At 35.1% G+C, this 26,957-nt stretch overlaps 1 protein-coding gene across 1 annotated transcript in view; it reads right to left on the bottom strand.

The window, feature by feature from the left end:
• LOC148941080 (RING-box protein 1A-like) overlaps nucleotides 1-19,260 on the bottom strand; it is a 29,327-nt gene extending 10,067 nt beyond the window's left edge. Inside the window, exons 1-3 of the mRNA XM_089104743.1 lie at nucleotides 19,102-19,260; nucleotides 11,095-11,122; nucleotides 3,343-3,464 (exon numbers count right to left, since the gene is read on the bottom strand). Of these exons, the coding sequence (XP_088960869.1) occupies nucleotides 3,343-3,464; nucleotides 11,095-11,122; nucleotides 19,102-19,203 (252 nt within the window). The 5' untranslated portion in view covers nucleotides 19,204-19,260. The remainder of the gene's footprint in view (nucleotides 1-3,342; nucleotides 3,465-11,094; nucleotides 11,123-19,101) is intronic.
• Nucleotides 19,261-26,957: the final 7,697 nt, after the last annotated feature.

Below are 26,957 nucleotides of genomic sequence, written 5' to 3'. Positions count from 1 at the left end.
TTAAGGGATCAGGGAAAGAGTTTTCAAATTTATTTGGTTGCGAGGTAGGAGTTAAACAGGGTAGCACCTTGCCACCGAGGCTATTTTGTTTATATATTAATGATATTGTTGAATTTTTTTAGGAAAAATGGGCGCCAACAGTGAGTTTAGGAAACTTAGCTTTGTCTCTGTTATTATTTGCGGATGATGCGGCGCTGATAGCTAGAAGCACCGAAGATTTGCAAATATTGTTGAACATATTAGATGTTTATTTGAAAAAAAAACAAATGAGATTAAATGTCCAAAAGACTGAAATTGTAGTTTTTGGGACAAATAAAAATAATGATAAATTTTTATTTAAGGGTATTTAGTTGAAAAAAAGTACAACTTTTAAGTATTTAGGGTTTGTATTAAATATTAAAGGAAATTGGAAGGATCATGTGGAAGAAACGGTGGGTAGAGGTCAAGCGGTTTCTTCAGCAGTTTTAAGGAATTCAGCTTTAAATGAAATTAAAAATATTAAAATGCATAAGTATTTATTTCAATCGAAAGTTCGCCCTACTATTCATTATGGTGCGGAGCTTTGGGGATATGAGGTGATCTCGCAATTACAAATGGTCCAATTGCAATATTATAAAAGATTGGCTAGGGTACATGCTACAACTCATACACAGGCTCTTAAGGGAGATCTAGGTTTGTTTTCGCTGCATAAAGAAAGGATACTACAAGTAGTAAAATTTTGGCTGAAAATTATCCAACTACCAGATGAGAGGCTTATGAAAGCCGCATGTTTTGAATTATTGCAGCAAGGTAGAATAATATCGTGGCCGTTCCATGTTAAAGCCCTTCCTGATATAGCCGGACTTTCACACGCTTGGAATGAAGGTTTTGGTTCAACAGGTGATCCAGAGGAAATTTATCAGAAGCTAAAGCATGTTAAGGAGGATCAAGAGATCCAACTCTGGCATGAACAGATTCGAAAATCTGAAACCTTATGCCATCATTCTAAGATAAAAAAGTCTTTTGGACTAGAATATTATCTTAAGCTGAGTTTATCTTCGGAAAACATGTGTCTATGACTCCAAACCTAAGAAAATGATTTATCTTTCGAAAGTAAATTGAAATTTTCGAAAGAAATGCTCGGGGCTTAAGATTATATTATGCCTGTTTTTTATGATATATGGAGGAAGAAAATTGGTTCCATTTTTTGATGGTGTGCCAGGGGCTTTCAGATTTGAGATTGAAGTATTTAGGAGATGGGGAAGTGTTTTTTTCTTGGGATCCTTAAGTCTTTATCACGGGAGACGATTCTAGCAGTGATTGCATTTTTAAAATAGGGTTTGAAAAGATGTAAATAATGGGCTTAAGGTTTTTGTTTGTTGTTAGTAGTTATACCAGTTATTTGGGTGTATGCTGGCTATTGTCTTATATAATAATTGTATTGTTTGTGTATGGCCAAGCGGCTGAATAGATTATCTATCTATCTATCTATTTCGTTAAACAGGATTTTTTGAAAATAATTCCTTAAGTGATACTAATATTTATATTTTTGGCAAAGGGGGTGGCAGGACTGCAACAAAGTCCCCAAACCACCCAAAAATTAGCAAATAGTCCCTGTTGGTCCTGAAAACTAAATTTGGACCCCTTAATAATTTTTTTTGGGTTTTGGCTAAAAGGTTGATTTCATGAAAGCTGCTAAAAGTCGTGAGTATGTTTTTTCTTTTTCAAATTAAGACTCTTGTAATTTATTTTTGATTGTCTAAGAAAAGAGATATTTTTTATAGGCTACAGTTATATTGCCTGGGCAAAAGTTGGTAGACTAGTAGCGTATTTCAAGAAAACATTCTGTTAAAAAAATAACAGGCAATTTAAATCTTCGATTCCTAAATTACGAGTTGCATCCAGGTTTAACTGAACAAAATAATTTCTTGGTTAATAAGTTTTCAAATAAGTTTAATAAGTTGGTAAATAAGTTTTCTTGGATTATACTACCCCAAGTGACGAAAAAACATTTGAGGAACTCTCTTTTCGGCTCCTTACTCCCTGTTGTTTAAATGTTACCGTAAATAATGCCTTCCTCCTCATTAATACCTTTTATTGGATAATCCTAATTTATAGGTTAAGTCTAGATTAACAGCAGATTAGCCTAACATTTCAAAGATTAATTGACTAATTAATTCAAGATAGGTGAAAAATAAATTACTGAATTGATATCAATAACTAGAGAGTAAAAGCCACTAAATTGTTTCATGATAAATATTTGGTATTTGTCTAGATAGCTACCTGGGCAAAAGGAAACAAGTTAAGAAAACAATTCTTACTTCATAATATGCAGGATAATCATAGTTAACACAATTTGTAAGAAGCTAACCTTATCTTCACTTCTTTCATTGTTTTATTTTTTCTACCAAATTTCTGAATTTTTTGCATATACTCAATAAGCCTTTGCTTAGTTTTTAAAAACGTGTTGAAACAAACGCCCCATCGCCATCTACATAACCTAACCTAATTTCTCACTGTTTTTCTTTTAACACGTGCTATTAGAAATAATTTAGATGGCGTTTCGTTTAACAAAAACGGCCAGAAACGGTGCAGTCTATAAACAAATTTTGTAGATAGCATTTGTTTCATCACGACTTTCAAAACTAAAAAATAATTATGGAATAAAGGCTTTTTTTCAGAAATTTGGTAAAGAAAATAGTGTAAGACAATGAAATAGGTGTAGATAAAGGTCAGCTTCATGCAAAATTTGTTATGATTATTCTGAATATATTGAAGTAAGACTGGTAAGTATTGGTGAATGACTCACTTTTATTGTTGTTAGGTATTTGGTTTTCATTCTTAAATTTTTTTGGATTTTATTGATTTTTATGCATCTTCTAATTTTTTGTTTTTTTTCATTTTTTTGTTTTTCACATTCACATTGACTTTCCGTGTTTTATTTGTTGGTTTGTTCTCGGTACTCGCATTGATTACATTTTTTGCTGAAGAAGAGAGGCGTTTGTCCCCTCGAAATATCTACTTTTTTGTGTTTTTTAGTATTTTCATTTGGCCTTTAAAAACCCCATTTTTGCTCGTTTTTTTTTCTCTAAGTAAGAATTGCTTTCTGAACATTGTTACTTGGTAGCTATCTAGACTTATACTGATATTTTATATTCCATGGTTTACCCAAGCTCATCCTATAAATGAGGATTAGCCATAAAACCATTTGTCATACAAATGCTGAGCCATTATGCGGAAGATTAGCCATTAGCCATGTTAATACTGAGGCTTCATCATCTGTGGGAAATGCTGCAGCTAAAGAGAGAGATAGAAAGAGAAAGAAGATAGAGAGAGAAGGGGAAATAGCCCTCAAAAACTCACATTGCAGACACCCCAAGCTACAGTGCATTCTTCACTAGTGGCTGAAGCTTGATTAGCCTGGCATTCTATACAAAGATCCATGATGTGGTTTCGACAGATGGCGCAGTTGTCAACAACAATATCTACAAGAACAGTTAACAATGAAGACTAAATTAACACGTGGCATTAAAAGAGCTTTAGTCCTAGCATCCTCTTGATTCTGAAATACATGCCCTCAGGAATCTCATTGTTGATTGACAGGGAGGAGGTTCTCTTTCTAGAGGGTTCAACATTACTTCATCCCGGGGCTAAATTCATTGTAACAACTTCTATACTTAGAGAATTTTTTTGTTCAGGTAACTTGACTTATTGTTCATGGGGGAAGGGGCCTTAATTTAAGTGGATCCTCTTGGTTAATAAGTTTTCTAATTAGTCTAACAAGTTTAATAAGTTGGTAAATAAGTTTTCTTGGATTATACTAGTTAATGATAGATTATACATGTTCATGGGGGAAGGGGCCTTAATTTAAGTGCAGTTAAAATACAGACTTCGATATTCATATTGAGTTTTACATTAAAATATTTGATGATTTAAAACCAGATTCCTAACAGATGCTTGACAAATCAGATTATGCTTGACAAATTGGGCATATTTTATATGTCCAATAAGATTAATAAAAACCTCAGCTGTATTAATAAAAATTCTACACAAAAGACACATACATGTTTTGGCAAAACTTTGTAGATACTTTGTACAGCAAAAAAAGAACATTTCACAAAGAGAAGAGTTTTACAGTTATATTTTCAAAATGTTCTTAGGATGTTGACAATGTTAGAACGTTCTTACGAATGCTGACAATGATTCAAATATTCACCATTGAATTTTTTCAGTCAATTTAAACGTTTTTATCACAGCAAAACATGCTTTCGATAAAATTTAAATTCTCTATCTTTTTCCAATCAAAAATCTTCCATATAGTAGTTCAGCCCATCTAACCTCACAGCATATGACCAGATTAAAACCTTTCATAATTCCTAGGCTACTGGAATTTAGGAAACCCCATTAGATGAGGCATGTGGGCAGGAGATATCGAGGGGGGCTGTGTCACATCCTCCAAAAGTCCTAAATTGTCTTGGATTTCTTTACACTTCTTATTCAAATTATCAAAGAAACTGTACTATTGTTTATTATTACAGACCATTCCTGTGCAAGTGCCTGCAATAGATAGAGCATATTTTAATCTAAATATCTACAAAAGCAAAACGAAGGACCTCAAATTGAGGTTCCTCCTCTCCAGGGGCGCTGTTAAGGGGGAAACACCCCTCCTAAAGTTCCAAGGTGTCAGTGCAGAGCGCCTACACGTTGAAATTTATCTTATTTATTTATTTATTTATTACCCGTCAAAAAAATGGTACAAAAGACGGAGTATCACCAAAAGAGAAAAAAAACACACACAAAAAATAAATTATAAGACATTACACATAATCGAACAAATTACAAAAACAAGAAACCCAAACTCAATTATACACTTCACTGAAGGTACTCAAGAAATTTTACATTTTAAACTCCCGAGTACTGAAGACACATAAGCAACATGATTGATAACTTCAATTCAACTAACCTAACTTACAGCAAAATAATTTATAACTTCAATTCATGATCAATAGACTCAATCAACTAGTGTAAATATGATACGAGACAGTAAAAAGACTAAATATGATAAGAGATGTGCTAATAAAATTAAATGAACAGGGATTTACCGCCTTAGCAAACGGCACCAAGGGTGGGAAGAGACTTTCTTGTTGTACCGTTTAATTTGTTCAATTATAGCTACCGTTGGGTCCGCAATTTAAAAATTTTTAACAAGGCGCGAATTTCTTGTCCACGGCGGGAGCCGTAACAAGAACTTCCCATACTTAAAAAACGCGGATCTGAGCTTTCTTTTCTCTGGCTCGGGAAAAATTCTCCAAAACGGGCTTATATACAGGAAATGGGGAGGAGATACTGCGTTATAAAGTCGAGCCAGAATTAAACGGTTGAAACGGATTTTAGATGAGACTACTCTACTGTAAGCAAAAGCCAGGCGTTTACGAAGATGATGAACAAGAAGGGAGTAGTTAGTTTTTATATCCTGTCCAGCGGGTAAGCCAAGATCTATATTTTTCAAGGCTGGCGTTACAAATAGGTTTTTCATCCTTACAGATGCAGCCTTGCTTTTATATCAGTTGAACTGACGAATATTCGACTTATCCTAGTTGAATTCAAGGCCATTATAATTTTAATTTGATTGTAGTGGGGAGAAGGTGGTTTCTGTACCTGCAACTGTGCGGATGGGGTTCAGAATTTCATCGGCGTAAGCTATCATTGTAACGTCTGTGCCATGAGCTATGCATGTTGTCTCGATAGTAGACTGTGGTTCAATTATACAACTATTAAAGGCACAAGGAGATGTGACTGATCCTTGTCAATAACCCTTTTTTACTGGGACCACAGGATTCCCACGGTAGGACAGCATCTCGTCTGGTGTATATTTAATGAGGGATCAACCATGACCAGGAAGTAGGAGTTCAGCCTGTAGGTGGTCGTAAATATCTTTAATGGGTAGTGGGATGACCTTCTTTACACCTCTCTTTCCCATATCCAGAATGAGTTGGTCATAGAAAAGTGATTCGTAGGCATGACCGATATCATTCATACCTATAACAATGGACTCTTTTGATTCATTAGCGTCAATCCAGACTGAGACCAAAGCAAAAAAGTCTTGACCACAACCTAGACCCTTCTGAAACCTAAACTGGGACGGGGGGGCTTAACATTTTTCCTTGAATTCATCAATGAACAAAAGTTTAAAGATTTTGCAAAGCGTTGGTGCTACTGTGATCGGTCTGAACGGAGCACACTCCGAAGTACTTTTTCCTTTCTTCAGGACTGGCCTAAGCGACCCAGTACTGAATGCCGATGGTACGAGTCCAGTAGTGAAGATCATCTGAAAGAGAAGAGTTAGGTGCCCCATGAAAGTTGGGCTGCAATGGCTAAGGTGAAGGGCGGATACACGGTCAATGTCAGCCGACTTCTCCTTTTTCAACCGTCGGACCGCGGACGCAACCTGTGATTGGGTAACTATGAAATCTGTATCTGGAATTGATGAGAGGAGGGATGAAAGCTTTTCTTGAACAGAAATTTTAATATTATGTTTTGTGGCTGAAAACTCACCGAGGTAATAGTTTATCCATACTAAAGATGGGATATCTGGCTTGAGATCCGGTGACTCTGTCTTATCAAACTTTTTCTATAACAGATTAGGATTTTTAATTACTTTTTCAGAAAGCTCAGATTTCAACTGCACACGGTGACGAGCAAGTTCCTTTCCAAACCTACGCTTAGATGCAATTCTAATCTCTTTAACTACTCCTGAGTGTGGTCTACCACATTCTTTCCATATCCCGTACCAGAAGGTAGCTGAGTCCCATGCTAATTGTAAGAAAGGGTTAGAAGAACATCCTTTTTCTTGAGTTTTTTGTCTGGCACGAGACTTGGGAATTCCTTGAGATTCGGCAAACAGAAGAGCATGGGTCAGTTCGGCGTAATAAATATTAAGACGTAGCCGCGCATCTCTTTCATCACGGTGAGAGAATTTCATAAGTAGATCAAACGGTAAGTGGATTTTACACAGAACAAGATCACAAGAATCTTGAAACTTTTCTTTATCAATTTTACGATAAACTAGAAAGTTATGCCATCTCTGAGGTGATATTGACGAATTATTCACAGTAGGATACGAGGCAGGCCTACTGATACTACACAGAATTGGGAAATGATCCGAAGTGAAACTGTTCGGAAGGACAAAAGCATTACGTACTGGCAAAGAACTAGAGCTAACAATATGGTCTAGATTGGACGTAGAGCCAGATTGGTGGATATACGAAAAGTTTTGGTTCTTCGGTGAATAGTAAAACGGTTATCTTGTATACCTATGAGAATGTGACAATGACTATTTTAGGCACTAATATTAAATTCTGAATTATAGTTGAAGTCACCCACTATTATACACTAATGGGACCCTCTCTCGGGTTTCTTAAGGCAGCAGGTTAGTTTGGCCTCACTTATGGCCAAAGCATTGTCAGATTCGTCGTCATGGTAATCAGTGGGAAGGTAAAAATTTCTAACTAGCAGGTTATCTAGTCTATTTGCAAAACAATTGTCACTGTTGTCGTTTGTTTGTCACGTAAGACGATTGCTTGACAACGTGGCAATACCGCCAAACAGACTGTCCCGCGGAGATGAACGTTTTGCAGGCACGGAGAACACAGATTAAGACGGAAAGAAATTTAGCAGGCTTATGCCAGCTTCTGTGGTGAAATGTTACTACAGGCATATTACATTATAATTATTCAAAAACTGGTCAACCACAACTGACTGCTTGGAAAAGTTTCCGTTTATATTCCAAGAAAGTTGTGAAATTTTAGAGATTTCGTTAATCCTCATATTAATGAGTTGCCTTTTGCTGGTTTTATGGACACTTTACACTATAGCAGGTATGACCCGCTTTCTTGCAGGGAACACAAAACGTAGTACAAGTACACTTTTCTGCATCGTTCCTTATGGAGACAGGATCCGACACACCACATCTGGAGCTGACAGGGCTATTGGGACACTCGGAAGTTTAGTAACCTGGTCTGCGGCTTGAATAGCAATGACGTGGTAAGAAAAGGAATTCTTCAATGGGCAGTTTTTCGTAATAGATCTTCACAGAGTCCTTAAGAAATTTATCCAAATCCGATCGACAGCTGAAAAATACTTTGAACGTACGGGAACTGCCAAGCTGTTCAGACTTCGTAGCTCTGGGCATCAGCGCAGTTAGCTCATCCGCCGATACGTCAGAGGGGACTCGTTTCACTACACCAATATAGTTAGGGCTCTTTAACGCAGCAGATATCTGCGGCTGCTTGGTCTTGATTGACTGAACAATGGTTTCAGCTGTGTTTTTCGAGCGAACCACTAGTTTCTAGTCTGATTTGACTCTCCGTAATTCAGATATGTCACTAGTATCCGCACATACTGAATCTATGAATCTCTTTCTAGCACTCGGGGTATCAAGCGAAGGGGGCATATTTTTCAGTACGATTTCATAGGAAGGCTTTTCAGGCTGGTTTGACGCGCTTGGCCATTCGATGGGTTTGTTGGCATTAATAGCAAAATGGTTCTTAATAATCTGAGACAATTCCTTTATCTTAATGGCAACAGTTGCTGAAGTATCTTCAATAGGAGCCGGGACTGAGCAGGGAGAATTAGTTACTAAGATCGGTAATTCGGTTTTTTTGGCCTGAGCTTTGTGTATCAATTAGCAAATTTCCATACGATTCCCTTCATCTTTTGCGCGAATTTTACAGCGTGTAGTTAACTGAATTAGCTAATGGAACGATTCTTTGGCTTTAAGAATTTTCTCTGGTGTGAAAAATTGGACACCTGCATCAACTGTTCCCTTTAGTTTTTGTTTTTTTTCTATACTACGGCTCACGAAGGTCAACACAGCATTCAAGAATAATTTTTCCTCCATATCCGTCGACATCACGAAAACAATGTGGTGCTGTTGACAAACCTTAGGAAAAGGTTGAACATTGTTAATAAGATTTGCGTAACAAAATGTTCTATTGACAACTTACAATCGGCAATACTGACCTAAAATAATTGTTGCCAGGGCAAATCCCAGAGGTCAAAATAAATAAGTCATTTATAAGCTGATTATAGAAAGTCTTCAACTAGGATTCTACTGAGAAATTACTCACAATGTAAAACAGGGTAATATCCAAAAAAGAGTTCTTTACACCACAAGCTCTAGATCAAGACATTTGTCAGCACATTCTTTATATCCCTTCCCAGAACTTGAAACCCAAGCTGCACCCCTAAGAGAGCCAATCAAATGGAACTTTTTGATTGTGTCATTTTGAAAATGATCAGGTTTCAAAAAGGCAATGCTATTTGTCTCTCCAGAAGTCTCCCTTTCTGACATTTGACTATGGGATCCATTTTGTACTGTGCACATAATTATTTTATGCAAATATCCAGCAATGAGGACATTTTTATTAACCTGATATGCAACCAAGACCAGTGACGTAAGTAGGGGTCCAGACCACACCAGGCAGAACTTTCCAGGGGGTGCCATGCAGAGAACAAAATATAAGTATCATATTCACAAAAATAAATCTATACAGTTGAAAAGAGTTAATATCATCAAATAATTTTCTTAAGTAGTCTGTTTTTAGGCATGGAGGGGGTATTCATTAGACTCAAGAAGGGGGCAGCAGTTTTAAGTCCACTCCAGGCGGCACCCATCACAGTTGCACCACTGCCTTTGCTTTTGCAAGTTCATGGGCAGGTTAGAAGATTGAGTTAAAAAGAGTTGTGTTACAAAGCAATTGAATCATGTGATTGCTTTATGAAAATACATCACAGATGAAAACAAATCAAATAATATAGGAGTTTTCTCTGAAAAAAAACTTGCCAATTCCTTGGCTTAGGAATTGACCAAGGGAAATTTTATTGTTGAAAGAGAAGTTTCGTTTCTATTGCATCTTTATACTGATTTTGAAGTTGAAATACAATTTGATTTTTTTTGTTTTTTACACTTGAAATTCCCATTTTTATATTTCATACCCAATTCATATTATCTTCCATTTTTTATTATTTGTAGCAAAGTCCAGCTATTTGCACTACCTTTTTCTGCTGTAGTCATTTTATCTTATTTTGTAGGCTTTTCTTTAGGTAGAGGGAATTTCTTCCTTGGCAATTTTCCAAATTCATGGGGAGGCATTTTGTTTGTTTTATTTTAAATGACATATCCATCACATTTTGCTAAGAAATATCAAACAACTCAACAAAATCTCCTTCCCAAATCCATGTTGTATCTTAGCTTTATCAGTGTTTTTTAGGCTAATAATTCTGTCAGCCCGCCAATGAGTGAACTAACTAGGTAACAGTTATTTATTAGTAGCAATGCAGATACGGTAAACTGGCTATGGGTAGAGCAAAAATGTCTGAGAATTTTACTTAATTCCTGTTAAAAATTGTTTAATAGTAAAAGACAGAGTAGCGTCTTTGAGCTTGACACCATAACTACAGTCAATACTAGCCTATTTGATAATAAAGCAGCCTTTCATGAGCTACAAAATGATTCATGGTGAATCAATTGACCAATAGTGAATTTCATAGAAACAATTTATTGCTTGGTAAAAACAGATAGATTTGGTCTCACAACTAATAAACTAGACGACATAGAAAAAAGGTGATCTTTCTATCAATTAGAAATAATTTATCCTATTTAAGGGAAGTAAACACATTTTGCTGTAAAAGGCTGGGGAGATATAGTTTTCAAGTAAGACAGGCCGTTTTTATTCAATGCAGGCATATTTTAGACCAGCTGTCAAGCTAGGATTTCTTTTTTTTTAGTAATGCTCATTTTTGGCGTTTTTATGCTGACTTATTGAAATTTGAGGGATTGTCTTAGTATGCTGTAAAGGTTTCAGTCTAGAATTTATGGACTTGCTTCCTATAGAGGTTTAAGCTCATATAATCTCTGGCTCAGTCAAGCAAATTTTTTTCATTGATTAACCATGTTTTACTAATTTAAAATAACTTGCCAAGAATATGTACATTATCATTTCTGTGAAAAATTCAGCTTACTGTTTACCCATCTAGGCTCTTAAATATCTATCTGGCCCTTTTATTTCTCAATTGAAAAAAAAAAAAAAAAAAAAAAAAAAACAGATCACTTACCCCAAGCCCATAATGCAACAGCACTCCACTGAAAAATTAAATAAAAATGTATGTATATATACAAGACAACTGAATGATAAACACTTTCAAGGAGGGAAAAATACATATACATTATATATATATAAATACTATAGCACCAAGCTATCTGGGTTCAATACATTCAAAGCCTGACCCTTTTCCCCTTCCATGAAGTTCTAATTCCTTCCTAATCCTCTCTTATAACCTCTTCCTACCTCAAATACAGACACCCTGCTTTTTGTTTGGCAACATATGGATGGTCAAAAAATATAACCTTTGACAATCTGCCAGCCTTCATCCCTAAACTGCAGTCAAGCCATCTCAACCTTTTTTTTCATTATAGCTTTAAAAGAGGGATTGAACTGCATTCTTGTACAGCTTAATGGTTGATATCATGTCAGTCAAAAGAGCTGAGATCTCCAAACAATTCCCCTTGAAAAACTTCTCAGCCTTACAAAGTGCCCACATTTCAGAACTATATTTGACTACATACTAGAAACAATGTTTTTAAGAAAACTTTGATTAACCACTGTCATAAGAATTGGCTTGTTATGGCCACTAAAAGTTATAATGCATTACCTTGATCTGTACAGGAAGGACATCATACTTAACACAATGATACTCATAAGAGTAAGGGAGGCTACAGTTAAAGTTTTTAGAGAAGAACAATGTTGCTTTAAAAAGGGAAGAGCATATACTGACTGAACTTTCACTCTTGGGTGGAAAGTGTTTGAGTCATTGGCCCTCTTTAGTCCTCAGTTTTATAGATTACAAATAGGCATTTGATGCAGCTGATAGAAAAGCTTTAGTGAAGGTCCTATCCTGTTTAATATACCATATAATTTCATTAAAGTGATATGTACAGAAATCATATCACTGAGTTGAGATAAGAAGTGAGGTGTGCGGTTGGTTTAGTATGGAATCAGGAGTTGATTAGGGTTATGTCCTATTCCAATTTATGTGGATAATTTCTATGACTCCATCCTTATGAACACGGCAAAAGCTATAAGAGAGTACGGAATTAAATAGGAAGGTAAAACTCTCTAGACTTAGGTTGTGCAGATAATTTGAGTGTCCTAGATAAACACTTTAGCAAAATGGACAAGCATTTACGGGTTTTGAGAGTTCAGGATGCAAAAATGGGTTTCATAAATTTATATACATGAGCTTAAGTAATTTACCTTTAATTTTGCATCCACTATATTTCAAAACTCATTTACCATGCTATCAGCACCTGAGGCTTTATTATTTTTCAATCCTTTTAGTACTGTCTCTAACTCCTCCTCACAAAGCAGATCTCCCTTTACTTCCAAAGAATTTTTTAAGTATTTTCTACACTTTTATCATGGGGTGCCACATTCTCAAAATTGTTCTGCTCATCTCTCTTCAAAACTTTTCTTACTGCTAATTGAGGCCCTGTTCCTACCTCTAACTGTCACAAGCCCAGACTTACTAACACTGCTGCCATCTCAAATCTATGGAATAAGGAAATGGTTTAACCTGAAAACCTAACCATTTGGCTTTTCAGCTATAGAAAAATGTCAGATTGAAAGGTGAAGTTTAGTTTATCTAAATAAAAAAGAGTAACTTACTTTGGCACATTTGGACAGCTCAAATTCTCTTGTGAATAAAAAGCTAAGATTTTGTCTTAACCTGACTGCAAGAATTACCAACATTAAGATGTCATCTATCAATAATCTAGTAACAAGTACAATTGAGTAAATCTTTTGTTGTCTAAAAGTGAGTCCTTATTTTTTGTTACTGATTTTATTTAAAGTTACCCCTAACATTCAAAGTTACCCAATTCTATTGTACCATTACAATATCTTAGCCCAATCCATAAGCACAAAATGGAATTTTTTGATGAAATATCAAACATTACTATAAGTACTTTGATTGACTGATTAGAAAGTTTCCAAATAGTAACTGAGGCTTTAAATTTTTTACTGACTACAAAATAAATTTCTTCTTTTATCTGATTCTTAAAACTGGCAAGCATGGATTTGAACCTGAATATTGTTTGCAAAGTCATGAGTATGTATTCATCTTGTTGAACCTTCTGCAAGATAAAAATACAACTCCCACTCCTTGGAGAAAGCTTATACCTGTCTTAAAGGATGCTTATAAAAGTACACTTTCCTCACCTTATTTCTCAAACAACTATTTCTTAGAGGCTCATGATCAATACCCTTCTTAATTTATATTACATTTGATTAAAAAAAATAATAATAACAATAAAAAAAAATAATGAGTTATATTTTTCAAAAGATGGCCAGAAATAAAGTCAATTCATAATTTAAACTTAAAAACAAACAGGAAACACTATCAGGAAATAAATGAAACCCAAAACAAATACAAATTAGAACAAATAATTAAGTCAAACTCCAACTATCATAAACAGGAGCAGGGTTAATGTCCCATAAGCCAGCAAAACACCAAAGCATCATTTGAGCTTTACTGAAAACTTTTAACATTCCAGGCAGTGTATTTTATTTTGTTGCATGAATATTCCCCCAACTATGAAAGGCAATCCCAACAAAAGCAGAGCATCAGGAGATTGGCGCCTGTGCTTCATGGACTTCATTGATCTGCATATGATTTTTTTTTTTTTTTATTTGTCATAATGTCAATAAAAGAAGAGAAAGAAAATCTTTCAATCCGCCAAGATTACTTAAAATAATTCTTTATACTAGACTGACTGTTTAATATATACTGATCTTATTCATGGACAGCCATTTTGGATTAACAAACACTTTAAATGAAAAAATAAACTTTTAAAAGATATTTGCTTTCAGTAGACCACATATGATACTTTGACCTTTAGAAGGTTTATGAGGCAAGCACCCTACTAATATTTATAGTAATTTCTGTTTGATTTGACTATTCACTGTAATTTCTGTATATTTTGGGTTTTATTTATTTAGTGATTTCTGTTTGTTTTAAGTTTCAATTATGATTTGAGTTATTCCTGGTCATTTTGGAAAAATAAAGCTCTTTATATTTCTTTGAAAAACTTATTTTTTTGGAAGAAGTTTTTTAAATGTTTTCTTTTTGTTTTAATTCACATTGTTGTTTTGTCATTGGTTACTAACAGGAATATTTTTAATGTTTTTGGCTTTGCCATATGAACCAATACATTGGCATATAATTTATATTTCATACAAAATTTGCAACAAATTTTAATAATAATTTCTTTCTCAAGTCAAAATTAAAACCTACGTTTATTTCTGTCCAACACTCCCTTGGAGTTTCAGCTGGGTCCCTTAAACTGTTAATTTATACTCTCATTTGTGCCTGAGATACTGCAGATCTACCCTTTTGACAATCTAGATGCACATTCCCTTTTAGAATCTTTGAAAGTTTACATTTAATACCCTTAGCTGTCCCTGTGGCATTGCAGATATGCCCTTTTGACAACCTGTACACAAATAATAAGTTTTGATTTAGTTCAACATCCCCCTCAACCTTCCATGAAAATTTCAATTTTATGCCCTTTGCTGTTCCAAAATTATAGCAGACATGCCCTTTTAACCCTGTAGATGCATATAGTGTCTTTTGATCTAATTAACCCCCCCCCCCAATATTTTTAGGAACTTCCAACTTGAAGCCCTTAGCTATTCCTGAAATATTGCAGATATGCTTTTTAAAACCTGGATACACATAATGTCTTTAGATTTACTTCACCCCCCCCTTAAAACATTCCCTAAGAGTTTTGACTTAATACCATTAGCTGTTTGTGATATATTGCAGATAAGTCCTTTTGACAACCTGGAAGCATATACTGTCTTTTGATAAAGGTCAAAATCCCCCTCAACATTCCTAGAAAGTTTCAACTTAATATCCTTGTCTATTCCTAAGATATTGTAAATATACCTTTCAAAACATGGATACACATAGTGTCTTTAGATTAACTTCCCCCCCCACTCAAAATATTCCCAAAATTTTCAACTTAATACCCTTAGCTGTTTGTAACATGTTGCTGACGTGCCCTTTCAACAAGCTGGATGCACATAGTGCCTTTTGGTTTATCTCCCTATACATTCCCTGAAAGTTCCATTTAAAAACCCTACACCATTCTTTAGATACCACTAATATGCCCTTCTGACAACATAGATTTGTATGGTGTGTCTTTTGATTTAGTTCAGTATCTCCCTTGACATTCCCTTAAAGTTTCAAAAAAGATACTGAAGCACAGAAACTATCTTTGTAGCCCTGTGCTTGTCAACTAGAACTTAATATGTTTTTAGTTTCTTGCTTGAGAGGGCCCTTGTTGGAGCACAAATTTTCAACTCATCAAATCAAATGAATCAGATACTATGCTTTTCTAAAGCAAAAAAAAATGTCTATTAAATTGTTAAAAAGGAAAGCACTAAGTGACACTCACCATGAACAAGAAGAAGGAAGAGAGGGGCTTGGGACAAACCTTTCTGAACTCTCAGAATTTGTACAAATGTTGCAGATGTACCATAAATCACATCTACATAGTCATATCAACCTGATGGGAGGTTGCTGGGGATTAGCCATAACTGGCATAAAGGTAATTCAACATCAGGAACCATTCTACAAATTATTCATCATTAAGGGGTGAGTCACCTTCCTCATCTGGCATTTTAACTACATTTGGAATACAATGAATTTATTACACCTAAAGCAAGTAAATTCCCTGAAAGAAAAAATGAATTGCTTTTTGTTTGTGGTCTTCCAAGCTAGAGCTATTGAAAGGGGACCAGGGATGCTCTCCCAGGCATCATGACTGGGGGGTTGGCCACTTTGATCAAATTCTTATATTTGGGTCAGGAGGGGGGAGGGGCACTTATTAATTTTCCCTTTGGGCACTGCTAACCCTAGGAATGGCCCTGTTCTACTGATGAAAACGAACTTCAACTTCCTGGCATCTGATTTGGTTTTGGGGATTTTATTTTAAAGCCTTAAATTTGGAAACAGCAAATTAATGGCAATCAACTGTTACATCAGACATTTTCCTATTTACCAAACTTAATTACATAATGTGGTTACCCAAACTCTTACAGTTGTTATCAATGAAAAGAGTTAGAAATTTGGAATTAGGAATTGTGTTAGAATCAAGTCATTGAGGTGGAATCTGGATTAGAATCAAAACCAAGAAAAATTCTAGCATCATCCCATTACTAACATAAATACTCTAATTACATTAAGAATTTTGCTTGTATTGTCAATTACTGTAATTAGCCAAAAAAGGTTGTTTAAACTTGAACCAATTAAAATCAGTAATGACTACAGATAGACAAAATATTTTAGAAACAATTTTAATCAAAGGTGTGCCACTTTTAAGTATTACTGCCCTTATCTATTCTCAGGCTAACTTCATATTTTTTTCCATTAGGGATATGACTGATTTTTTTATTGACACACAATGTCACTTATCTTTGCTTTTTAGAGGCATGATTTTTTTTTCAAAATCTGGGGGGGGGTGCAAGATTGGAGAGAATTTCTCAGGTCAAATGAGAATGATGATGAGCATTATAGTACCATTATTTTACTGGTGAAAATGAGCCTTATAGTACCAATAAAGCAAAGGTATACTAAAGAAAACTGATCTGTTACTGTGGATGCTAGAATTATGCCTATTTTAGTTCTGACAAGATTTTTATAGATGGTAAATTTCAGCTGGGGGGGGGGATTATAGGGCAGTTGCCATACAATGCTCAGTTAGACTATACCCTGAAAAATCAACTTTTACCAAACATGTGTATAGAGATTACTCTGTGATGAAGTAAGAGTTAGCAGTACATGATTGGCCCTTTATCACCAAGAATGACATTGACAAATTACAGAGCATGATGAAGAAGATACACAGAAGTTTGAATTCATAGAATATACATAGCCTAGATAAAAGTTTCAGGTCTCAGACAGATACTGTAGTAAGTTGGACTTGAAAAAACAAAAAAAACTACCATTTATGACCAAATAATTAAAAAGAAAAAGGTATAGGAGACCATATAAGCAGAATACACATAATAAAGATCACCACACAAAATATACAATTGCAGGAAATCAAGTCAGAAATTTATTTCTAATGGCATGAGGAGACTATAGCAGCAGCAAGCAAGTCAAGAGTAATGTTTATATTAACATGTTATTTAGATAGCTAAGAAATAAACTCACCTATACAGTCAGAATTGCATCCTGAATCCAAATTAAACATTCATTTGCATTGGAAATAAACTTTACCTCTACCCCTAAATATACCAATTCAGGGTATATATGTGTGTGTTAGGGAGGAGTCAATGGTGGATCCAGGGGGGATGAGAGGGGGCGCCCTCCTAATGTAGTCTAAAGTAGTATAATTCACTTAATTAACACTATATTGCATTAATTAAACTTGTTCCTATTGCAAGTTTATCAGATCAACCTATTTTGTGCCATGCCCTCCCCCCTATAAAAAAAGTCCTGGATCTGCACCTGGGGGGGGGGGTAAAGTTCATTTCTGATGTAGGCTAAATGTATGTTAAATTTGGATTCAGGATGCAATTAAAATTCTACTTTAGCTACTTTTGGCTATCTTGGAAAGGGGTTAGGTTAGGAAAATTTAACTATCAGGGATGGGTCTATAGGCTAAATTATGCCCCAGGAAGGTATTTTGGAGTACCTACCTCCACCCCTCTCTCTCTAGAGGGTCTTGAAATTTGCTGACATGTCAGGTTTTCTGTTATCAGTTTCTTTTACTGTGGCTTTAGTTCTGAATGCAATTCCTGTTATTTAAATAGAATTTTAAGCCCCATATCAATGTTTTTTTGCTTGTTGTTTTAATTTTGGAAATGTATTTACATATCTTTAAAACCTTATAAATTGGGATTGAGCAAAGTTGGGAAGCTGAAAATAATTTTGTTGTATTTTATTTAATCAGAAGATCTATTTTGTAAGGTTTCACTTTTATAACACACAGATTTTTAATGGTCATTCAAGGTCAGGACCCTCTAGAGGGAGAAGGAGTGGAGGTAGGTACTTGAAAATACCTTCCTGGGATATAGTTTAGCCCATAGCTGCCCATAAGAGGGGGGGCAGCCCCCCCCCCTCTGGCTGAATGATGGTGTCATATATTTGAATTAATTAAAAAAACTTTTTCACAGAATAAGTTTTCAAAGAAAAGTAGAAGTCTATTAAGTCAAAAATGGGCAGAAAAAAAGTCAAATAATCTTCCAAATATCAAACTATCAAAAATCACTATCAACAAATAAATGAAACTCAAAACAAACAGAAATTGTAATAAATAGACAATTCAAACTCAAAAAGAGCAAAAATTAAAATGACTAGTGGTGAAAACCCAATGTCCTCTGAAGACCAGAATATAATTTAGGTTTTACTGAAAAAAAAAAACAAATGACTGTGGATTGTCAGTTTGATATACCTATAAACTCAAAACAAACTGCCAGTTAGACCAGGTAAGCCCCCCCCTAAAATTCAGCCTATGGGTACCCATGGTTTAGCCTGTAGACCCATCCCTGAAAGTTTCACTTTCCTAACCAAATCCCTTTCTAATATAGCCAAAAGTAGTTAAAGTAGAATTTTACTGTATATCCCAATTCAGGGTACATATTTCCACATTAGGGGGGTGGGGTGTAAAGTTCATGATAAATTTGCAGTGGGTCATATAATTTAGCTAGGATGAAAGTGAAAACATCATTTGATGTTTTTTTATGCTCTTTTATAATTCATTTAAAATACCTTCAGGGCTCCTTTAAGGGCTCAAGATGCAATTTGCAACAGAAGCAATTATTGAATTGTGTAAGAAAAAAAAGGCATCAAATGATGTTTTCACTTTCATCCTAGCTAAATAATAGTGCCTCCTAGAAATTTACTGTCTGTTTATATCTGTATTCAACGTGATAATGCCCTTCTTTCAGATCCCCCCCTATAGAATCATAACCCCATTACAGTCAATATGATTGGCCATATATAGGCACTTGTCGAAAATTTAAAACTCGGTTGGCAAATCAATGTTTAGCCTACTTTCTTGACTTCGAATCGTTTCTTTTCTTTATTTGCTACTGTCCCTTGATGTTCTTCAGCCTCAGCCTCGTCAACTTCCATATGTGCTCCATCCTCTGCCATTTCTAAATATATTCTAAATTATTTGCTAAATTGTTTCTTGATTAAAGGAATTCATTGAAGCTTGCTGGATACTCATAATTAGATGGCGTACTAACTTGAGATCATAGAAGCAATAGTAGAGCCGGGATTGAATATCTCAAGAGTGTGTATGGACCTTAGGCTTTAGTTGTCTACTGTAGACCTACAACTGACTCCAAGCATTTTACCTCTATAAGTCAAAACTACTCCAATTCACTTAGGCTTGTAAATTAATTAGTAGTTCCGATTAGTCATGTAAATTGATCAGTATTGATTTGGTAGCGTAAAATTTGCTCAGGAATGAACACTCTTGCGCTTAATTTCTTTTTGTATAGGAAAAAGTGACTAAAGGGACTGATTGAACTTGAAATTGCATGGCGGAAGATTAGCTAGGATAAAATTGAAAATGAGATTATTATACGAATAAAAAACACAGTTGGGATAGTGGTCCCCTTTTTTCCATAAATATAGCGAATTTCTTTGGGGTTTGTAACTTTTGTTGACTTTAAACTTAAAAAATGTTTATTTTGGAATTACAATGACAATCAAATCTGTCAATTTATATTTCGTATACTGTTATCAAAACTTTTTTTATTCTGGTTACCACAAGCACGAGTGGCAATCTGTTTATGGCTCGTTGCCACATTACAGTTTAATGTCTAGAAAATAAACACAACCTAATAATTCAAATTAAACAAGAAAGACTTAGCTTGCCTGCTCTCTCCTAGAAAATCCTTGACAACACTCAAGATACCATTCAACCTAGTGTGGTGGCAATCTTTTATGACAACGAAAACATTTTTCTACAATACTAAGGGGGCTATCGTTTATATTCAAGCTTAATCTAACTGAAGGGATATTAGAGATTAAGTTATTGCTCGCCCAGTCTGAAAACTCTCCTAAATCTATCTGAATAGCCACCATTAGTTAGAAAATTTCCATATAAAAACGCAGTTTTGAGGCATGAGGCATCTATTACCCACACATACGCAATGACCCTCCAGTTTTTATCCTCAATATTACCAATTACCAATTTCCCCATAATTTTATCAAGCATCATATAAATCAACTTGTTTCATGATGATTTAGCAAAAGTGTCTATAATCGTTTGTTTTCTTATGGATCACGTGACTCTTCAGAAATGAATGAACCAACCTGGGGCATTCCTGCTTCTGAATATCGGAAGCTCAATATGTAATTTACGATAGTTTTAAATTGGTTGTCTATCTTAGAGATTCCAATCGATAATAACATTGCCCTCTTTGGGTCAAAATTACACTTTGGTGCCACAAATGGAAGAAAGTAAAATTTTATAATTGCTTGGAAAACACTAAGAAATTCGATTTCTGTTCAAATGAGGAGTCTCCCGATTTTCGACGACCATTGGTTCGATTCAATGACCTCCTGAAAAAAAAAGCATCAAGAAACAGAGTCACATTCCTGTTCCATGTAAAAAAAAATTTTCTAGAAGGGAGCTTGGAAACTCTAAAACAGGTTTCTAGTAGGTGCTGAATTTGATGGTGAAATTTCTGTCAAGTTACATTTTCCCTGTGAAAGCAAAAATGTCATAACTGACACCCTTTGTCAAAATTGAGATACTAGCGCTTATCAGCGTTATTTTTAACGAGCTTTCTAGTGGTGTGGTTTGTTTGTGTACGATGCTTCCCAGCTGATAAAATCAACAATTACACTTTATCATAAGTGCATGTTCATAAGAGGAGAGAAATCGAATTTGACTAATAGTTCCGCACCAGTTCTTTGCTTCAATTTTGAAAATGTTTTTGCACTTCCTCGTGATAATGCGTCATAATTTTTCTACAGAAGAAAAAATTAAAACTTATAACTTGACGGGTGTATTTTCATATCGATAGGCTTTCGGGGAACGCATAGAAGAAGTGTACTGCACAGTGTCGCCTGAAACAGTTGCAGGTCGTGGAGTAAACGAAATAGCAAATGGTGCCGTCCTGATGGTTGAGAGAATTTTGTCTACCTACCCTAATGTTTCTGAGATTATCACTTGGTTGGAATTATGAGTGTCACAGTATCAAAATTCAATTATTAGCTTCGCTATGCAGGATATACTTTGTAAACTCCCTAGACTGTTGAAATTAGCAATGAAATACTATGGGTCAGGTCACTTGAGGATACAGGAAGCAGACACAGTCATAATTGTGCTGAAAGAAGCGTGAAGCATTCCAAATTACACTCAAAGCTGGACTTCGTGAAGCATTTCAAAAAAGTTAACAGAAAGAACCCTTATTCAAAGAGCGAAGTGCTAGATTTTTAGCAGGCCTACAAGATCTATAAGTACGCTAATGTTCCATTTTCCAAAGTTTAACAACTTTAATTTACACAAGGCTACTCGAAAAGAATTGGTTAGAAACCGTCATTTTTCTGATGAATCAATTGAATCAATACCTGGAATAAACATTGCTGTGAAGGGTAAACTTAAGGCAAGGCAAGACACTTCTTCCACAAAAGTGGTCGAGTTTCTTGTAGTCCCAAAGCTATTGGATTTCAAACCGGTTATTCCTGTTGAACAAATCAAACTTGGACAGTCAATCTACAGGTTTATTTCTCCTCTAAATGTGGAGTACTACAAGCGCGTTTTTTCTAGAATGGGTCGAGACAGCAACCATCCTCCCACTGTACAGCACACCCAGAATAATAATCTGCAACCCCCCTCCTCCACCGTAAAATCTGAGAAGAGGGAAAGGCAATCAGTAAACACCTAATCATTTACTTTGCTTTTTTAATGTTTTTACCAAATAGTCGAAAATTCTGAAGTTGGTTTATAATAATAAAATTCAGTTAAAATGGCCAAAGTAGTGTAAAAAAGTAGAAACGTAATCTTTGAGCTCTAAGATAAGCCTTGGCTATTCCTGAGAAAAACTTGCAAAAAAATTATTGTAACCAAGTAGAAAAGGAACCCAAGCGTTGTCCTGTACTTTTGCCGTAACTATCTTAGCAACAGAAAGGACGGGCAAAAATATCGTATTAGTTTTTGGTTTGATCTAGTAAATATCATACACCAGGACCAAAATTCTATCAACATGTCTTCCTTACTAGCAGCTTTAAACCGGCGTTCCATTCGTTTTTCTATCTACCATACATTCATCTGCACAAAAATTAATTTTTCCAATTGCGTTCTTCTCAAAATTTTTAAAATACGACATTTTTGCTATCACAAGGTCTTGGTAATCATGAACTGTTTGAAAATTGGAAAAACAAAATGATTAAATCCAAGCTAAAAAAAAAACGTTGTAGAAACATTTACACCCTAACCATTTCAGTTATAACCATTCTAATATTAGCAATTAAAACAGTTAGTAAAAATAAATCATAAGAGTCTAAAATTATTTATAATAATTAAAAAAAACATTTTCTAATAATTAAAGATATTTCTAATAATTTTAAAAAAAAAAGCGCCTGGATAGGAATAAACGTATCTTTAATTTATTTAAATGCCTTCTTCATGGTTTCAAACCGTATTTGTATTTCCTAGAAGAGAGTATAACGGGTAAGTGATTTCATTATAAGTCTGAGTTCCTCAGTTTTTCTTTGGAAGACAATAAAAAAAAAAAAAAAAAAAAAAAAAATGCAAATAGTCATTATTTTTTACTTATTAGGTAGAAAATGAAATATTTCTGCTACAAGACCCCTTCCCCCACCAACACATCTTTTATTTATGCTTAGCAATGTTCACGACTTGAAACCAAATCGACGGAAAAAATCTACAATATAAAATTCTATGTTGGCACGAAAAGGAAAAATCAAACGCTAAGGAGCATAATCCCGAGATGATTTCAACTTTATGTTAGTTTTCTCAAACTAACTTAAAAATTTGACTGCAGTCCAGGAAAATCGTAAATCACTATAAAATTGAGCTAAAAAAATACTATGACAATTCAACTTATGCTGGATTTTGATTAAATGCAATGCTATTGAAAGAAATTACTTATTTTGTAAAGAATAGCTGTCACAAAATTCTAAAAGCAGTTCAGAATTTCTGGAAAGGGTCATAGTCTACCCCCAACTGGTGCCCGTGCGAGTTTACCCATGTTCCCCTATAATTTTCCTGATCAAGGGGGTTTCAACAAACAACCACTCCATGGAATCTACTCCAGTATACGTGCCTAATGGCAGAATAATAATCCAATTTTTTTTTTATGTTTGATCTACTACTACTAACAATAATTCACTGCAGCACTAACCCGCCTGAGATTAAAACAGCTACGCACACTGCTCCTTTGTCCGAATCTATTCAAAACGTTCCTCTTTACACCCTCCCATTAAATTCCAATTTCCTTTGGATCTTTCCTTAAGAGATCCCCCCCACCCCAACCGAGGATGACCTGCTTTTCGCATAGTCCTAAAAGGTTGGCTGAAACTCTATCCTTTTTTAGAACATCCTCAAAATGTTCTGCCTATCTCCCTTTAATTATTTCCTCATAACAAATAGTGGCCCCGTTCCTACCTTTAACTGGGACAAGTCCATATTCATAACACCCTCTCAATTTATTAGCATGCCAATACAATATTTTAATATTATACCGTCAAGCTGCATCTTCCAGATCCTCGACAGTCTTGTCCATGGCCTTCACTTCATTCAGCCTTTGTTCAAATTTTAAATGCTTTCTCCACTTTCTTTACATTCCTCTTATTTCATATGATTTATCACTCGGATACTTCTTGTAAAAGCCCCTTCTCCTCTCTATTAAACATAAAGCATTTTTACTAATATTTGTAGTTGGGTTCCTAACTTTCTTCCCTAAGACACCATCTGGAACTTCATAAATTATTTTCCTAAAGTTTTTCCATCCGTCTTCTACATTGTCAAATTTTAAACTTTCCAGTTTAGTATTCAACTGTTCTTAGAAAGTTTCTCTCAAATTCTTATCCTGGAGCCTACCAACGTCATAGCTTCCCGGAAGGTACGTTGGTTACCCTTCCAAAATTTCGTCTTTAAATTAACCGTAGACACTACTAGATGGTGATCTTTACTTTTAACATCAATAACACCACTTCTATATGCCCTAGTATCTTGTATTGATCAAGCCAGTCTTCACTTTACAAAAATATAATCAATAAGGGTAGCTGTCTTACCATCTTTTGAATACCATGTTAACTTATAGACCATTTTATAACCAAATACTGTATTGGTTATAACTAAAAATTGCAGCAGTCTGTAGCCATTACTATTTTCTTTTCCTATACCAAATTTACGTTGGCTAGGATACCATCCATGCCCATTTTTACTGACCTGGGCGTTAAAATTTCTTAATAAATCATCAAATTTGTACCTGGGACCCTGTCTATTCGTTCCTGTAACTATAAGTGAAATTCATCTGAATAGCAACTACTATCACCGTCACTCGCTTCAAAAGGAGCATATACGGGTATATGCCCCAACTACTAGTATATGCTCGTATTACTATTACTGATACCCTGCACTTTCTAGTCATAAAATGAGAGATTGACATTCTATTATTAATTCCTTCCAAGCCTAAAGGACTTAGAAGCTTCGTTATTCATCATGAGCCCTACTCCCTGTCTATGTATCCCATCCTTCCTGCCTGAGTAAATAAATTCTATATCACCTAATTTCATGTTTCCTACATTTGGGAAGTTTCTGAAACTCTTTATTCCAGTCCGAAGCGTCTGGACTCGTCAGTCAATATGCCGATACGATAGTTGTTTCTCAACGTTGTAACATTCTAAGTTGCGAGTTACACCAGTTGCGATAAGTCATATTTAGTTCACTACTCCATGTTGAAACAGTTTTGAAATAAAAGTGATAAGCTTTAAGCTACAGAAATTAACAAGGTTTATTTAAAATAGGATGCAGACCGCATGTCTTCTAGTATCATCTTGGTGAATTTTATCAATAATAGCAGCAAAGGTGCTTAAACTGAAAAAATCCGGCTGTTTAGGTAACTTCGCTTAACTAATTGTCTTATTACCATTGCTGCAACTATTTTTGTAACATCTGCGGTGGTTGTATGCACGCTCACGTATTACAAAGCTTTTTTTTACATTATCGGCTAACTAGTCAAATAATAAATCTATGCTTTTGTCCCAATGTAATATTGATTTTAATTGGTGGATTATTTTCAACTGATCAATCATTATGGAGGAGCAGCATGCCCAGCCATGTTTGCCCCAGGCGGCTTAGTGCTATAGTGAGTTGTTTGCGGTAGAAGTAGTTATAAGCCTTTGCCCATTTAAAATCAATTAGCTCATATTAGGGAGTGGCAATGTGAAAGGGCTAATTTTGAAGCACGGCAGAACCAAAGAAAACGAGACATATTTGGACGGCAAAAGCTATATAACTACGTCTAAAAACTCACCACAGCATCAAGCCAACTGAAGCCAACACAGATACGGACGCTTCTCTATCCCAAATCTATGCAAAGCCTCCCTCGTTACACCCTCCCAGAAAGTTCCCATTTCTCTAAAATCTTTCCTTACGGCAACCTCCCACTAAACCCGGTTTCCGTTTAGACCGTCCACTTGATTGATCTGTTCGTTACCCAACGCCATCTTTCAATCTTCACTTATTCCTAGCCTTAAGGGCTTTGTCTTCTTATCATTTTGCTCACACTTTCATTAAAGATACTTAAATCATCAGCATAAATAAATTCATCCCTACAAATATTATGCTTCTACAGGAAGGCAACCCATAGTAGAAAAATTAACTAGGAAGAGGTTCTTCAGCCCGAAAACGCCCACCAAAAGAGACCAAGCCCAGAAGAAGTATCAATTAACCAGAATCCCGCGAAAATGGTGTGTCGTTTACAAGGCTATAATTTCTTCGAGCGGCGCTATTCCTCAAGCTGGAATAGAGTTTACCGCAAAGCCCCCAGTATTGCGGGTACCCCAACAGGGTCGATACAGACTTTTGTCCATAGATCTGGATCACCCAGCTACAACAGTCCTCTTACAGAGGACAGGGTTGCCACCCTGACCTGGAAGAATTTACTAAATCGGAGAGGAAAAATTTACTAGATCGAATCAGTTTTTACTAAATGCTCAAAAAATTTTTTTGCACCATCAAGCATCGATTTTTACTATAGGAGGATAATCAATACGATTTTCACAATCTTTTTTCTTTTTTTCTCTTTTCTTTCGTTTTCATAGTATGACTAATTCAGGAAACCTACAAGTTCAAAAATCCTTTTTTTGGATATATATATATATATATATATATATATATATATATATATATATATATATATATATATATATATATATATATATATAGATATATATATATATATTTATATATATATGATGTTACATTTCTCCTTACTTTTAATTTCTCTCAGCAGGCTCCTTTTTCCTCAATAAAAATTCTCAAACTGAGGAGATTCACCTAATCACCTTGGGTGGTTGGCTTTTGTTTTGATTCCAATAGATTCCCAATAGTCACAAATCCAAGTGTCATTATAGATTCATTTTTAGTTGGTAGGATTTGATACACAGAAAGATGATTTTGTCGACCTTTAGACGCCGGAAGTGAAGTGTCTGTCAAGCAAAAATTGTAGATTGTCATATGTTTACGATAATTTTTTCCCTGAATTCATGGAAAATAAAAAAATGTTTTGTTTACTATAAATCATGACTTTTTACTAGATTTCGGGAAATTTACTAGATCCTCTAAATTTACTAGATTTTTTTTTACTATATCTAGTAAAATCCTACTTGCGGTGGCAACCCTGACAGAGGATCCAATC

The sequence above is a fragment of the Artemia sp. Qi Xiang Cuo genome, chromosome 19 (assembly GCF_049724085.1).
Source record: "Artemia sp. Qi Xiang Cuo chromosome 19, ASM4972408v1, whole genome shotgun sequence".
NCBI classification, from domain to species: Eukaryota; Metazoa; Arthropoda; class Branchiopoda; order Anostraca; family Artemiidae; genus Artemia; species Artemia sp. Qi Xiang Cuo.
This window is presented reverse-complemented; position numbering and strand designations above follow the sequence as displayed.